General features: G+C 36.3%; 4 protein-coding genes across 15 annotated transcripts; 1 reads left to right on the top strand and 3 right to left on the bottom strand.

Moving 5' to 3' along the window:
- Positions 1-2,392: 2,392 nt before the first annotated feature.
- Positions 2,393-5,798, bottom strand: LOC6564545 (E3 ubiquitin-protein ligase RNF185). Of its 6 annotated transcripts, none has more exons than XM_032738164.1 (5): positions 5,564-5,748; positions 4,339-4,441; positions 3,518-4,126; positions 3,280-3,446; positions 2,393-3,201 (listed from the first exon to the last, which is right to left on the bottom strand). In XM_032738164.1, the coding sequence occupies exons 3-5, from the start codon at positions 4,069-4,071 to the stop codon at positions 3,101-3,103; spliced, it is 822 nt and encodes a 273-aa protein (XP_032594055.1). In that variant the 5' UTR covers positions 4,072-4,126; positions 4,339-4,441; positions 5,564-5,748; the 3' UTR covers positions 2,393-3,100. The 6 variants fall into 6 exon arrangements, with proteins under 6 accessions (XP_032594055.1, XP_032594054.1, XP_001991176.1 ...); XM_032738163.1 differs by lacking the exon at positions 5,564-5,748 and adding an exon at positions 4,531-4,590; XM_001991140.2 differs by lacking the exon at positions 4,339-4,441 and having other exon boundaries at positions 5,564-5,798.
- A 769-nt stretch (positions 5,799-6,567) lies between these two features.
- LOC6564546 (microsomal glutathione S-transferase 1) lies at positions 6,568-7,907 on the bottom strand. 2 transcript variants are annotated; one of them, XM_032737917.2, is made up of 2 exons: positions 7,764-7,907; positions 6,568-7,046 (listed from the first exon to the last, which is right to left on the bottom strand). In XM_032737917.2, the coding sequence occupies exons 1-2, from the start codon at positions 7,890-7,892 to the stop codon at positions 6,720-6,722; spliced, it is 456 nt and encodes a 151-aa protein (XP_032593808.1). In that variant the 5' UTR covers positions 7,893-7,907; the 3' UTR covers positions 6,568-6,719. The 2 variants fall into 2 exon arrangements, with proteins under 2 accessions (XP_032593808.1, XP_032593810.1); XM_032737919.2 differs by lacking the exon at positions 7,764-7,907 and adding an exon at positions 7,182-7,389.
- Positions 7,908-8,786: 879 nt separating this feature from the next.
- LOC6564547 lies at positions 8,787-10,208 on the top strand. Of its 4 annotated transcripts, none has more exons than XM_043216077.1 (3): positions 8,787-8,948; positions 9,642-9,765; positions 9,825-10,205. In XM_043216077.1, the coding sequence occupies exons 2-3, from the start codon at positions 9,711-9,713 to the stop codon at positions 10,040-10,042; spliced, it is 273 nt and encodes a 90-aa protein (XP_043072012.1). In that variant the 5' UTR covers positions 8,787-8,948; positions 9,642-9,710; the 3' UTR covers positions 10,043-10,205. The 4 variants fall into 4 exon arrangements, with proteins under 4 accessions (XP_043072012.1, XP_043072013.1, XP_001991178.1 ...); XM_043216078.1 differs by having other exon boundaries at positions 8,788-8,948; positions 9,655-9,765; XM_001991142.3 differs by lacking the exon at positions 8,787-8,948 and adding an exon at positions 9,245-9,461 and having other exon boundaries at positions 9,825-10,208.
- On the bottom strand, positions 10,205-13,317 carry LOC6564548 (probable nuclear transport factor 2). 3 transcript variants are annotated; one of them, XM_032737920.1, is made up of 4 exons: positions 13,055-13,317; positions 12,353-12,424; positions 12,197-12,295; positions 10,205-10,813 (listed from the first exon to the last, which is right to left on the bottom strand). In XM_032737920.1, the coding sequence occupies exons 1-4, from the start codon at positions 13,160-13,162 to the stop codon at positions 10,700-10,702; spliced, it is 393 nt and encodes a 130-aa protein (XP_032593811.1). In that variant the 5' UTR covers positions 13,163-13,317; the 3' UTR covers positions 10,205-10,699. The 3 variants fall into 3 exon arrangements, with proteins under 3 accessions (XP_032593811.1, XP_043072015.1, XP_032593812.1); XM_043216080.1 differs by lacking the exon at positions 10,205-10,813 and adding an exon at positions 11,872-12,055 and having other exon boundaries at positions 13,055-13,277; XM_032737921.2 differs by lacking the exon at positions 10,205-10,813 and having other exon boundaries at positions 12,226-12,287; positions 13,055-13,282.
- Between the last annotated feature and the right edge of the window lie 182 nt (positions 13,318-13,499).

Genomic DNA, 13,499 nt, shown 5'->3' with positions numbered 1-13,499 from the left:
GTAAAAAGTAACAATAATAATAATAAAACTAAAGTTAAAATGAGAAATTACTATTTTAAAAAATTTTTAATCATGAAACAGTTACAATTACAAATTACAAATTACAAATACCGATTTATAAAAGCCCAAACAAAAAGTATAAGAGAAATAATAAACTACAAAATAAACAACACTAAAACATAAGTGAAACTACATAATAATGAGAGAGAGAGAGAAAGAGAGAGAGAGAGAGAAATGCATAAAGTAAAAAAAAATACAAAACAAAAATTGAAATAAAATAGTGCCTAACAGAAGCAAAGTATTACAAGCCAAGTGGCATGCAGCTAAATTCGATTTTACAGCCATGCCAATCAATCATGAGCAATTCTACCATTATTTTCCAAGTCAACGTCAAATATTACAGTTTCAAAACAAATATATATATATATACATATATAAAAGAAATATAAACACCCAAACACATCTCTCACAGAAATTGAAAACAGATATGTCACTATGTTTACCCATATTTATCGGGTATGATTTTGTACAGGCTCGATATTGTTTTTCGTTTTTTTCGTTTTCGTTTTTGTTTCAATCCGTTTGATACAAAAATCTCACATTATTTAAGAATCTGAATATCGATATTTACACACAAAAATCCGTTCAGTATAAATAGCTTACACTCAAGTTAGTAACCACATTAAGATCTTAGTATAATATATATATTTTTGTATATTGACCCACACCCACACCCAGCCCCGCCACCCGCCACTCGCCCCACCCCATCGCCCCATAACCCCATTCGACCAATTCATACCATACCATACCATACCACAAGGCAATCGGAGAGCTACTTAGTTTTAAACTGTTTACAAATTCGAGCAACTCGGGACAACACACTTAAAATCCACAATCGCAATTTTTTTTTTAAGTAAATAATTTGGCATTTTATTGACAAATCTGATTTGCTCAACAATCAAGCCAACATATCAAGTACATTTCAAGTGAGTTAATTAGTACCTCAAAAAATTCACACATTTTATAAATGCCAACAGAAAATTTTGCCCAACGCTTTTTAGTTTACAAATCTGAATTGTATTTAAGTTTTTATTTTCTTTGTTTTCTGAAACGTGTACTATAGTTAAGCCTCTACTATACTAACATCTTCAAAGTAAGACTATTTCGATGTGCTTCGATTCAATTTGCGATTTAATTTTTTTTTTTTTTTGGTTTTTTTTCTTTTTTTTTTTTTGTTTTAGCTGAAGTTCAGTTCGAATATGCAATAAAAACTTGTTGTAAGCAATCTATGTATGCATAGAGTAACTAAATATACATATGTGCAAAAGCAGGAAATGTGTAATGTTTTTTTTTTGTCGACCCCCTCAACCGACAGAACCCGACGGTCCTTTAAGTCCCCCGACTCCACAGTATATTTTAAGTTATGTTTGGGTTTTGCTAAATAGAAAATTAAATTTGTTTGTGAAAGTACACTGTAATTTCAACAGCCAATTTATGTACACGTCTGTATGTACAAAATAAGCAAGAAAGAGATCATCATTAGCAAACATCATCAGCAAACAAATAATAGTGCTTAAATCAATTATTAATAAATTTATAAATAGATATACAGATAACTGAAAACAATAACATAGCAAGGATGAACAGTGAATATGTAAAACAATAAAATTGCAATTTTATTTACATAAATGATTGCAATTGATGATATAAGTATATATATATACAATATATATATGTATATGTATTTTGTTTTATATTTGTCGTTCCACAAAATGCAAGGAAGCGAACGAGCGCAAGTAAGGAGAAAGAAACATGTGAAATTTACGTAAGGAAAAAATGTGTCATTTTAATTTTTACACTGAAATGCATTAATAAAAATTTTAATATATTAAAAAAATCAACATCTTTTATTCAAATTGTGTTATCGATTAGTATATAGTATATATGCATTTAAATTTAGAATAACGATTTTATTTGTCATAAGTTAAATGACACGTAATAATAAAAGGACATTCAAATCGTTATGATAGCGATCAAGTAATCAAGCATCGCCCAGTTCCATTAGCCTTCCGACTGAATGTTGGCAATTGATTTGGTTCTTAGATAATAATCCCATAGCCCTTGAATGCAGCTCAATAGATGTGGTACTTGTGATTCTGAAGCCACCTATCCTGTCGATTTGGCCGGGCTAGAACAATTTTTTCAAAAAAGAAATTGTCAATTTGCGTAACCCTAGAAGCATGCTTCGATGCATTTGATTATCTGATATATATTTTATTTCAGCCTGCAAATATGCTTTAATTTAATGCAATTAATTCATCTATGCAAATTCGGCGCAAGCTGCACATCGTCTCCAAAGATCGACTTGCAACAGAAAATAGACACCTCACGGTTTGCATTGCCATTAACTATAGTTTATTGTTACATACATATACATTCATATTAAACGCGAAAGCTTGAATAAATAGTTCACTTGGGAGTTGTACATACAATATACGTATACATAAAATATCGTGTTTTATTTGCATGCATCCACTCATTGGGCGTTAGGTGTTGTCTTTTGTTGTTGTTGTTGTATTAGAGTGTTTCTCTATTTTAATTATTTTATACAATTCATATTCGTTTATATGTTATATTTTCATCAATTGCGATTGAAGGACATGAAGAGGTGGACAGACCAAACAATTTATTTGAAAAGTATTCACTGTGATAGCGAAACTGCATTATTGACAATCACATCTAAAGCTTTAGGGTGGGGGGCATTCCTTTCAAAGATGTCGCAACGTCAACACGCAAAACATTTTAAAAGTCTAGGTATTTTCAAAAAGGCATCAAAATAAAATAGAGAACAAAAAATTAGTTTAATACAATTTAAAGACAGCTGATCGTGAAATGACAAGAACTGTAGGAATTTTGCGTTTTGAAGATGCTCCTAATTCATATTGGGGCTTTTAGTATACTTTCGTGTTGGTATTATTTTGGTTATTATTTTAATTGCTATTTTGTTGCTATTCCCGTTGATGTTGCTGTAGTTGTAGTTGTTGTTGTTGTTATTGTTATGGGTGCGACATTCTTACATGGTCGCCCTATGGTGAAGTTGCTAGGCAAACAACAGCCATCCGATGCAGAGAAAAGCGAGATAGAGAAACAGTTTGGAGAGTGTCTGCTCATCGTCGTATTGCGTGGTGCCCCGATTAGCCGCTAAAAGTATTAAAAATATAAATGTATTACATATGCGATACATGAATATGTTTTTAAATGCGATTCAATTGCACTTACCTGCTGGGCGTGGCTCGCGAAAGTTAAGCGATGATGTAAAGAAACCGAAGGGGAAAGCGCCAATGCCAAATGACATGTGGAAGCTATCACCGAACCCGAAGCCCGGAAAGCCAGGTGCAGGCTCAGGCTCTGTACGCTGGCCGGCAGGACGAGGTGGCACCTTATTGCTTTAATAATAAGTACAATTAATCAATCAATTGCTACAATACGAATGCTTGAAATAATGTGGTCAGCTTACCGTGGATCCTCCTGGCGTGTGCTATTGCGACCATAGAGCGGTATAACTTTGTCCTTGTCCACGGCTGCCTTGCAAACTGGGCAGAGTTTGCGATTGGGTCGCGTTAGCAGCCATTGGTGCAAGCATGGCCAACAGAAGAGATGGCCACACATGCTAACCACCGCGTCCTTCGCTGTATCCAAACATATGTTGCACTCGTACAGTGATTCCTCGCTATGCTCCTTATCCTTGTCCTTGTCCTTGTCATTCACAGTGGCGCTGTTGTCACTACTTGACCCAGCCGCTTCCGTTTCATTGAGCTCCGACTTGTTGCCACTGGCCAGGGCACTGCCCGTGAACGAATATGACGTTGCACGCTGGCGCAACTCCGATGTGGCATCAGTTCTGTCCCTATTCCAGCCAATATTTTCGGTATCCACACGCTCCGATGCATTAGGGAAATTGCTGCCGCTTTCGTTGCCGTTGCTGCTATTGACATTGGTTGATGAAGTCGGCAATTCTGGTGCCGTTGGCAACTGCTGTTCGCCAACCAGAGTCGCTGTCGCTGTTTCCATGGTCGGTTGTGGCCAATCTGTATTTATCGATTAGTTTGACGTCTTTACACACGCTCTAAAAGAATGCAAAAGAAACGTTTTAACAACAACCAGACGATAGTTAATATACAAAGCAAAACAATTATAGATAATATCCAACGGGTGTGAAACCAGAACTGTGGCTAATTAACAATGCTATGTTTATGTATGTGACACGTAGCCATTTGAGAGGGTTGCGAGAAGCTTGTGTGTGATGCTTATGGTGGGTTGGTTTATTTGAAAACCTACAAGCACTCGACTGGCAATCAATGGTTTTCAATACAAGCGGTCAATGGACGAAGTGATTCAAATACGGTCAGGTTTGGTGTTCGTTGAAATGCGTATCTCGTATCTATTCGAAAAATGTTAAAATATAGTTTAGAATTTTAGTGTGAACAAACTTTAATTTGAAAGTAAAATGACTTTTGCAACAATACATACAGGTGTAGGTTGTATACATCAAATGCCTAAAGCCTACTCCTCATTTCAGATATCAAGCGAACAATGGAATTTGAAACTCGCATTAGTTGCGGACAAACCTGCACTATAATTTAAACAGTCTTCTGTTGGATAGCAAAGTTAAATACAACAGCAGTAATATTATCTCAGGTTTGAACTGATGCCATCTAGATTTATATTTATTGCTCAAGCGCATGGGGTCCAGAGTTTAAGCGAGTTTCAATTAACACTTAAGCGGACTAGATTGCATCATTATCATAGTACATCCATACATATGTACATATACATATATCGTATGAAAACTGGAATTAACAGTTGCAAGAGCTGTAGACACTTGTGTCGAGTGATGCAGATGAATTTGGATATAACGGCACCTGCACCTGCCTCGAGAAGTCCCAGTTAGTTCCGTATATTATCAGTGTTGCGTACTTGGTACCTTGTAAATTCGCACAGCAATACATATGTATGTACACACATTGTGTGTGTATTTGTTAATTGTGTATTCGCTCGCGGCAGAGCCACCAGGCGAGCTTTTAGCTATGGCCTATGTGCGTACTTTGCATCCGACGTACATACATATACACATATGCATATACACATAGACAGATACGCAAATACACAAGCGATACCCTATCACACAAACTGTGCATGCATACATACATGTACATGTGCAAAAGCAAAACCTACACATACGTGTATACAATAAATACACACACAATTGCAAATTCGAGCATTCAATACGTTACTGTTATTGTTGGCTTGTTTTGGTCAAATCGGTACGCAATTGTATTTGTATATTTTACACGCATTGCACTCCCGTTCCTTGGCGTCACGTGAGATGTTGTTATTGTTGTTGTTGAAAAGTTTTCCACTAACTTGATTAAGTTGAATGACATACATATGTATGTTTATTTTGTTTTTCCTTCAAGGCGAAACTGGCTGGGCCTGACATGTATGTGTGCATACTACGTTCAAGCATACATACTTACTTACAGATACATACATGTAAACATACCTTCTAATAACGTATCATATGAACACGTAATTTTATTTTGCTTGGCTGTCACAATATAGGTGATAAAATAAAGTTCGCAACACAATTTTTACGTGTGTCACAATAAAAGTCCCTTTAAAACTCCGTAATAATTATAAAAGGTAAGTAAAACATAAAGTACACCGAATCAAAGCAATGGCGATATGGCTCTAATTTATGGGCTGCGACAATCGAACAGATGATATCGCACGTTGGATCGATATATCGATATTTTCATCGCAAGTGAACGAAATTGCGATATATTTATTTCCATCAACGATCTTTAAAGCCATATTTTTAATTTTAAATCTATTCTAGAGAGCACGTTTTGCTATAGGAATTACAATTGTTTTTATATTGTGTTAAACACTGTTAAGCTGGTTTTAATAAACATTGCTAAACAGTTTACATTACTTTGCTTGCGGCCTTTTCACTTGTATCGATATAATATGGTATTTTCAAGTATTAAGCTTAAGCACCAATCATGCAAAATATTTTGTATGACTAGTTGCTTAAGCTAGCATGATACTTCTTCATGGAATGCAAATATATTTATAATAATAACAAGAAAGTAGGGATATATTAGACAAGTAAAAGATTTCACACCATTGCAGACCGAAACAAAATTTTCATTATATACATTTTAAACCAATATTATTTATTCGTTGCCTTGCCATATATATACGGACAAAAGTCGCCGAAGCAATAATATATTTGTATATTAAAGATAGCTTTATGTTGAGGGAGTTTTGCGCATATAAGCAACAGAAGGTGATGGTTATATCGACTCGGCTAATCTAGTGCTGACTAGCGATTCTGATCCAGAATATACTATGTGTATACTTTTTGGAGTCGTCTTCTTTTCATGACGAAATTATAATAACTTCTACATTGGTATACAAAAAGTTGCAAGCAAGCATGACTCTTTAAAATAAGACAAAATAATTATTCGAATGGTAGTGCGTAAATTAAAATACCAAAGAACCTGCTAGTATAAAAATACAAATTTATTCGTTGTGCTTCAGCAAATTTGAGAAGAAATATCGAATGCTGTGTTTAGATTAAAAGGCGGGGTTCAAACCGTTGTTGCAGTCTATTATTAAACAACAAAAAACTGAAGGAATAAAAGCTTATACAATTAAAAAGCAGCAGCAAGCACCACTTGGAGTGCCATGTAAACAGTTGCCAAAAGCGCCACAAAGAAGGCGAGCGCACGTGCCGGCTGAGGCACCACAACTACGGCGTATACCAAGGTGTGGGCGATGCGGGCGATGCCAACGGCACGGAACAGATTGATGGCGAGGAAAGCACTGGGATTGGTCAGAGTGTAAAGCAGGCCAACAATGAAGAATGGCAGAATGTTCTCCAGATCGTTGCGATGAGCACGACGCACACGCTCCACGTTGGGATCATCGAATTTGACCTTCAGCTTTGGGGACATCAAATCCTCCTGATTGGCGAATGTCTGCAAAGCAACGAAAATGTCATGTCATTTAAAATCTGTTCATAATAGTTTGTAGCCGCATTCGCCAGGTGGCTGGACTTTGACCAGCAGCCAACTATATATGCATGTTGACCTCCCTCTTCCTTTCACCCTTACCTTGGTCTTAAAACGTTGCATGGCCGTGAGTAGGGACATGGCCAACATTTTGATGACCAGCACACCGGCCCAGAATGTATAGCTCTTAAACACTGGGTTGCTGAGGGTTAGAAGTTCCAAACTCATGATTGTTTCTAAAAAGAATCAGTGTCTTTCTTTCTGTCAAATTAGCTTCCGGAGAACTGCCTTCGTGCGTTGCAAGTTTTCAACTGCTGTGAGCGCATCGGTTTTTCATATTATATGCCGGTTTCTGTGGCTCTCCAGCGCTCACTCGCTATGAACTCTCTCTCTCCCTCTCTCACTCTCTCTCTCTCTCTATCTATCTATCCATCTTTCTCTCGCTGATAACTTAAAGCGCGACGGCGACAAAACTAAATGAAGGTGTCTGTGCGTATACATACATACATACATACATACATACACATAAGCTTAATAACGGACGCAGTGAGTGCCCCTAACGCCTACAGAACATGAAAAATAGCAGATAGACAGATATGCCTTTGTATGTGTGTGTCTGTGTGTGTGTATGGAAAGCGTCTAGTCATAGTGACAGCACTAAAAGGAAACAAACCATCGACTTACCAGAGTTATAAATCGCCAAATGCCAGTTATTAGGCTCATAGCGAACATTTTCAATACCAATATCGCACTCCAGCCCATATAGCAGCGGAACACCGCGTTATTCATTGAGATCAGCTCGGGATATAACATTGCGCCGCACTCACATTCACTTGATGATTAAAGCACACTGAATGCCAGAGTTGCAGTCGAAGCTACTTTTATATGGCACTTAACTCTTCTCGCGTGCAAATGCAATTCGTAATAAAGGCTTAGAAACACAATATACATAAACGTATATCGAATATACTAAGCAAATACTTATATACAAGCATGTGTGCCTTATGTGTATTTTATATGAAATATAATTGATTAATTGTAGTAGAACTCACTCAATAAAAGCAAATAGAAGCAGTAATCCTTAAGACCAAAGCCTCTCGGCTTTCATATGTGTGACTTAAAAAAAGTATTATCTATATTTAAAACAAAAAACTAATACAATTATTTTATAGTATGTATGTTTTGTAGCGTAGTTCCCGATTATGTGTTTGAAACGTATCTCACAGTCCAGAAAGCTTGATAGGAAGATTATTAAAAATGTTGCTGTTAGACAAAACGCAGTTGTTAAATTAAAATACAAAAGCTAACAAATTACAGTAATTACAGTGAATTGAAAACAAAAAGCGAACCGTTTTGAAAAGTAGTCCATAAGCTATAACCTGGAATCTAGAAAAATGTTGAGTGCTATTGACAACTAAAAGTTGATCAGACCTGATTTTAATCAGATGCATAAAAATGCGAAATTAATGCATCACTTAAAAAACAAGAACAAATGTATCTGTTTAAAATGAGTTACATTTGCCAACATGCAATATTATACTTCATAAACATCTAAGGATTTTATTTTACTGTATTGTTGAATAAACAAATAATATTACTATTAAGATGATTGTATTCTTATAGATTTATTTATTTCAGGTATATATACAGTTTTTCGTGAATTTATTATTTGTTTTTTTTTTTTGTAACCCAATACAAATTTAGAACATAACCGAGATCTGTTTAAAAGGGCTGTGTGCATTGCGTTGCTCCATTAAGAGACCTTCAATTATGCAGCAACAAATTATAAGCGAACAAAAACCTCAATTCCAGTTGCAACTTAACTCAACTCAATCTGATTCAGATGCGCAACTGGACAGCGAATAGCAAGTATGTATGTGTATATTCAGTATTACTTAAACTAACTAAAGTGCGCTGTAATCTTTATCTGCATATGCAGCTCCGTCTACGTCTCCGTTTTACATATTTGTCTGAATTTTGGGTTGGGTTCTGTCAGCATTTTGCCAAAGAAAACAACAGGCGGCATATGCTCTTCAACATGAAATGGCCTTTTCCTCCGATTCTTGAGTGTAATTAATTAATTTCGCGCTCATTTTGCTATGCGCCCATTGTTGCTGCTGTTGTTGCTGTACGAAAACATACATAAATCAAAATGTGCAAAAATTTGCATAACATTCGTTGAGGCAACGTCTGCGGCTCAGTGATCGTTCTACTTTGGTCGCGTGAACGCGTCTCCGCCGGAATAGCATCCAGTAACAAGTTCACCACACGTGCATCTCAAGGATATTCAGTTAACTGAAACCGTGTGCTTGGCATCAATTTTGAAATATGTCGCACGGCGAACGCAAAGGTCGCCTCAATGTGGTTAAATTTTTGGAATTGGTAAAGATTCTTATCCGTCACATTTTTTTGTTTTTGTTTTTTTTTTTTTAAATTTCGAGTGACAAATACAAACTCTTGTAAAATTGCTTGAATTCCTTACAAATACTCTTGCTAAAAAAAAAATAGAGCAAGCTGCAAATCATTTGTTATATCAATTATATTAAGTGCGTTTATCCTTAGGCATTTTCCGTAGCCTGTCTTGTGCTGCACTTTTACAGTTTCAATGATCGCGACATTTTGACGTCCTTTATGGCGACAGGCACGTTCACCGGCTACATTATTGTGGTCATCGGTGTATTTGCAGGTAGGTTGCCATCCACACACATATTGATAGTTGAACATATATTGCCGTTTTGATTGCAGGCGTTCTAATGCGTGCTCCCATTCATAAGCGGATCGACATCTTCTTCAGCGTGCTGGGCTGCGCCCTGTTCGTGGCTAGCGGCGTCTTCATTATAGAAGCCTGGGAGTTCTCGTTTCGGACGCGTACACGTGATCTGGCGCTGATCAAGGCATCGCTGTCCATTGTTAATGGTGTGCTGTTTGGCTTTGATGCGATTTTTACTTTTCGCGATAAATGAAATACTACTGATCTAGTTGCCAAAGACATTCTTGCATTTAAACCTAAACAATATTTACATTTATATTTATACTTAACGAAAATACTTCTCGATACTTGAGTAAAAATATAACTAGGTCTTACAGTCATACATATTTCCTATTCAAACATACATAAGATTTTTCCAAAAAAACGAGTTTATTTGCGTAAAGTTTTTTTTTTGTTGTCTCTCAAACATACAATATTTTTGTTTTTTTTTTTTAATCTTTTTGCTTAAATTATATGTATACATATAGTGTGCCATAGTTTTTGTTGTTTTTTTTTTTTGTTGTTTTGTTTTGTGTCAATAAACCTGCAACATTGCAACATGCATTAAGAGTTATTATAATTAGGCTGAGGCCCGCCCGAAACACAAACATCAATTAGCCGCCGACATGGAAATCATAAAAATCGCTTGGACGCATTTTTACATTGCTATTGTAGTTAGATTGAAATCGTATTGTGCTGTTGTTGTTTTTATGATTTTCATTCTTGATAGACGTGGGAAAATATGCATCGTAGTCTTCTAGGCAGGTTCTTTGTGTTCTTTTTCTTTTTGCTGTTGTTGATCGAGGGCTGCATCTTTGGGTGTTGGTGCTTATGATTGTTGTTGTAGTTGTTGTTGGTTGTGGCGCGGTCCTTAGGCAGAATTGTGTATGTTAAGGCGGAAAATGTCATGAGCAACATAATAGGTACCAGCATTGGCTTTCAGCACGAAGACCTGCGAGAAAGCGAGTGGAGGATCATCATCACACTGCAAAACGATTAGAAATAATTGATATTAACTCCATGCTCTTGAAAATACGTTATTAAAGTGTCATTTTAAATGGAAGAAAGCAATCAAACAGAACAGAACAGAACAGAGCAAATTCGCAGATAATCGAGAAGATAGGCATTCTGGCATACCCTTGCTAACCTCAAATTTCACATATTTACTTATTTGCTGTCAAAAGAGAATATGTTAATACAATATTAAGTAGCTACACCTTCGAAAATACGAGTTTATAAACCTTTGTGTAATGTTTTGTTTGGTTTGCTTGAGAATTGCTAAGCGTTATGGTAAAACAAACCAGGTATAAGCTTACAGACTTCTACATTCGTCTCATATAATCATAAATGTGTATATAGTAGTTCGATCTCACATAAACAATAAATATGTTTTAGATATCATGCTAAACTCGCTATGTCATTTTAAATGTACACAAAACATTAATATGCAATTACTTTCGTCAACGTTGCACAATGAATGCAAACAAATTGAACTAAACTCATTAAAATCTCTCTAATTAAAAGACCTCTAAGTATTTAAACCTAAACCACTCGGCTAGTCATAGAATGTTACAAACTGGGGCAGACAAGGGCAGGTGAACACGAACTGTGAAGAACAAATGTCTGAAGTCATTTGAATCATTTCATGTGAAGGGTGTCTCATAATAATAATTTCTTAAAGTGACGCATATAACTTCATTTCTAGCTCATAAATTTAGCGCTAATGTACAATGGTACTGTTGAAAGCGTTAGTTCAACACAAAACCCAATTAGAAGCTTGAATTGAAAACCATACAAAAATGGATGTAGGCATAAGTTCAATGCAATTTAGACATTAACAATAACCTTGCAGCAAACGGCAGCTTATGGCAGAAATAGGATACGATTATCGCAATCTTCCGGACCCGGATATAGACAGCAGCAGTATGTGTTTGCATGTAGTTTGTTAGCATGGTTCAACAGAACAATAATTATACAAATATATTAATCTCGTTTAGTAGGTCAGTGCTGAAGTAGTAGTGGATGCAACAAAAAGCTTTTTACTTTGCCTGGCCGGTATCGCCCCTCTTGAGTGTTTTTATTGTTGTTGAGATGTTGTTTCTGCCAAATAACGTGGCTACACATCGTGCAGCGCAAGCCTAAAGATATCGTGTTGCACAAAGAAGCTAATTCCCACTGGCTTGAGCACAAAGGTCTGAATATACGCATGCGGTTGATCCTCATCGGTCTGCGTCAATAAATACGATGCAATACAAATACATATTTATTTATATTGGAAAATATTTATATTGTACGTATGTATGTACAAACATATATACATATATATATATAAATATATACGTATACATATAGTAATTTGAATTCTCACCTGTACACGTCCCAGGACATTAATCAGTACGCCGCCATCGAATGTGGGCTGAGAGTCAACTGTGGTGATTACACGACTGATCTTTTGGAAACTGAGACTCTGCAATTGTTAGTCATAACTTTGGGTATACTTATGGGGTTTCATTTGAATGCTTACCTGGACTTTTTCAAGGATTTTTGGCGCTCCTTGTATCTGATGGCCCTCGAAGGTCATGAAACTGTCTGTCGCCTGCCCAAAATAGATCGAAAAGAGCCAAACATTCGAAACATTCGATTACAGATGAAATTAAATACATATGCATGCACACAAACATAGATATATATGCATGATGAGGCGTGTGTCATCGTTAGAAATTTCGAGAATATTTATGCACAAACTTCAATTAAGCAATGTCCTGCCAGAGGCAAAGGCGTCATCAAAACTTAGATTGGAAAATAACTAATATGAACAAAATAGTAAATATTAAATAAAGCTATTATTGAAATATTAACCGAGTTTCAATTTCACTGCATGGATGGGTTGGTTCATGTTGTATTTGGCTTATGTGCCGGATGGATCAGCACTCTTATACCGCGTAAAATAACAAATATAATTTGCGCGCTCTTTTTATCGTAGCAGCAGCTCCATGCAATAATTATGTTTCTGGCGATTTGTCAAGGGCGCGCCGCTCGCACAGATGACGAACAGCGAACAACAACAATGAAAGGGTCTTGTTTGTCATCGACTTTCATATATCCGTACAAGCGTGCAGACTTATGTGCATGTAGGTCAATGTGTACGCAAATATGTGGCTTATATGCAGAGTTTGAGAATAATATCAACAGCATAGCGAATAGATTTGGCGACAATACGACTTACACTGTAGAAGTTAACCACGTTAGCGCGGTTTGCCGGGTCGTCAAAGATGGCATAATATTGCTGAACGAAGCCCTTGCCAATGTCCTCGTATTGTGGATTAAGTGCCATAGCGTCGATATCAGATAATTATTGGATATGTGCAAATGTGCTGCAGACCAAAGACCTAATCAAATAATTTGATTATACTTTTGGCAATGTGCGAGACTGAAAACTCAGAACACAACTGGCAAGTGTGACCACAAGCGGGGTGCGGGTAAAAACTGGCATTCAATAAATTTGTCAACACGATTAAGCACTTCAACCAATCGATTACAAGTCAATATTTTATAATAAATATCGATAGTCTAAAATTAAAATAGTTGCACCTACTCAAATGGTATTTAAATAGAATTTTCGGTGCAACCCATATTGTTGATTTTATTGCTTGGTATCTTTTTCAGTTGTT

The sequence above is a fragment of the Drosophila grimshawi genome, unplaced genomic scaffold (genome assembly GCF_018153295.1).
Source record: "Drosophila grimshawi isolate 15287-2541.00 unplaced genomic scaffold, ASM1815329v1 contig_848, whole genome shotgun sequence".
NCBI classification, from domain to species: domain Eukaryota; kingdom Metazoa; phylum Arthropoda; class Insecta; order Diptera; family Drosophilidae; genus Drosophila; species Drosophila grimshawi.
This window is presented reverse-complemented; position numbering and strand designations above follow the sequence as displayed.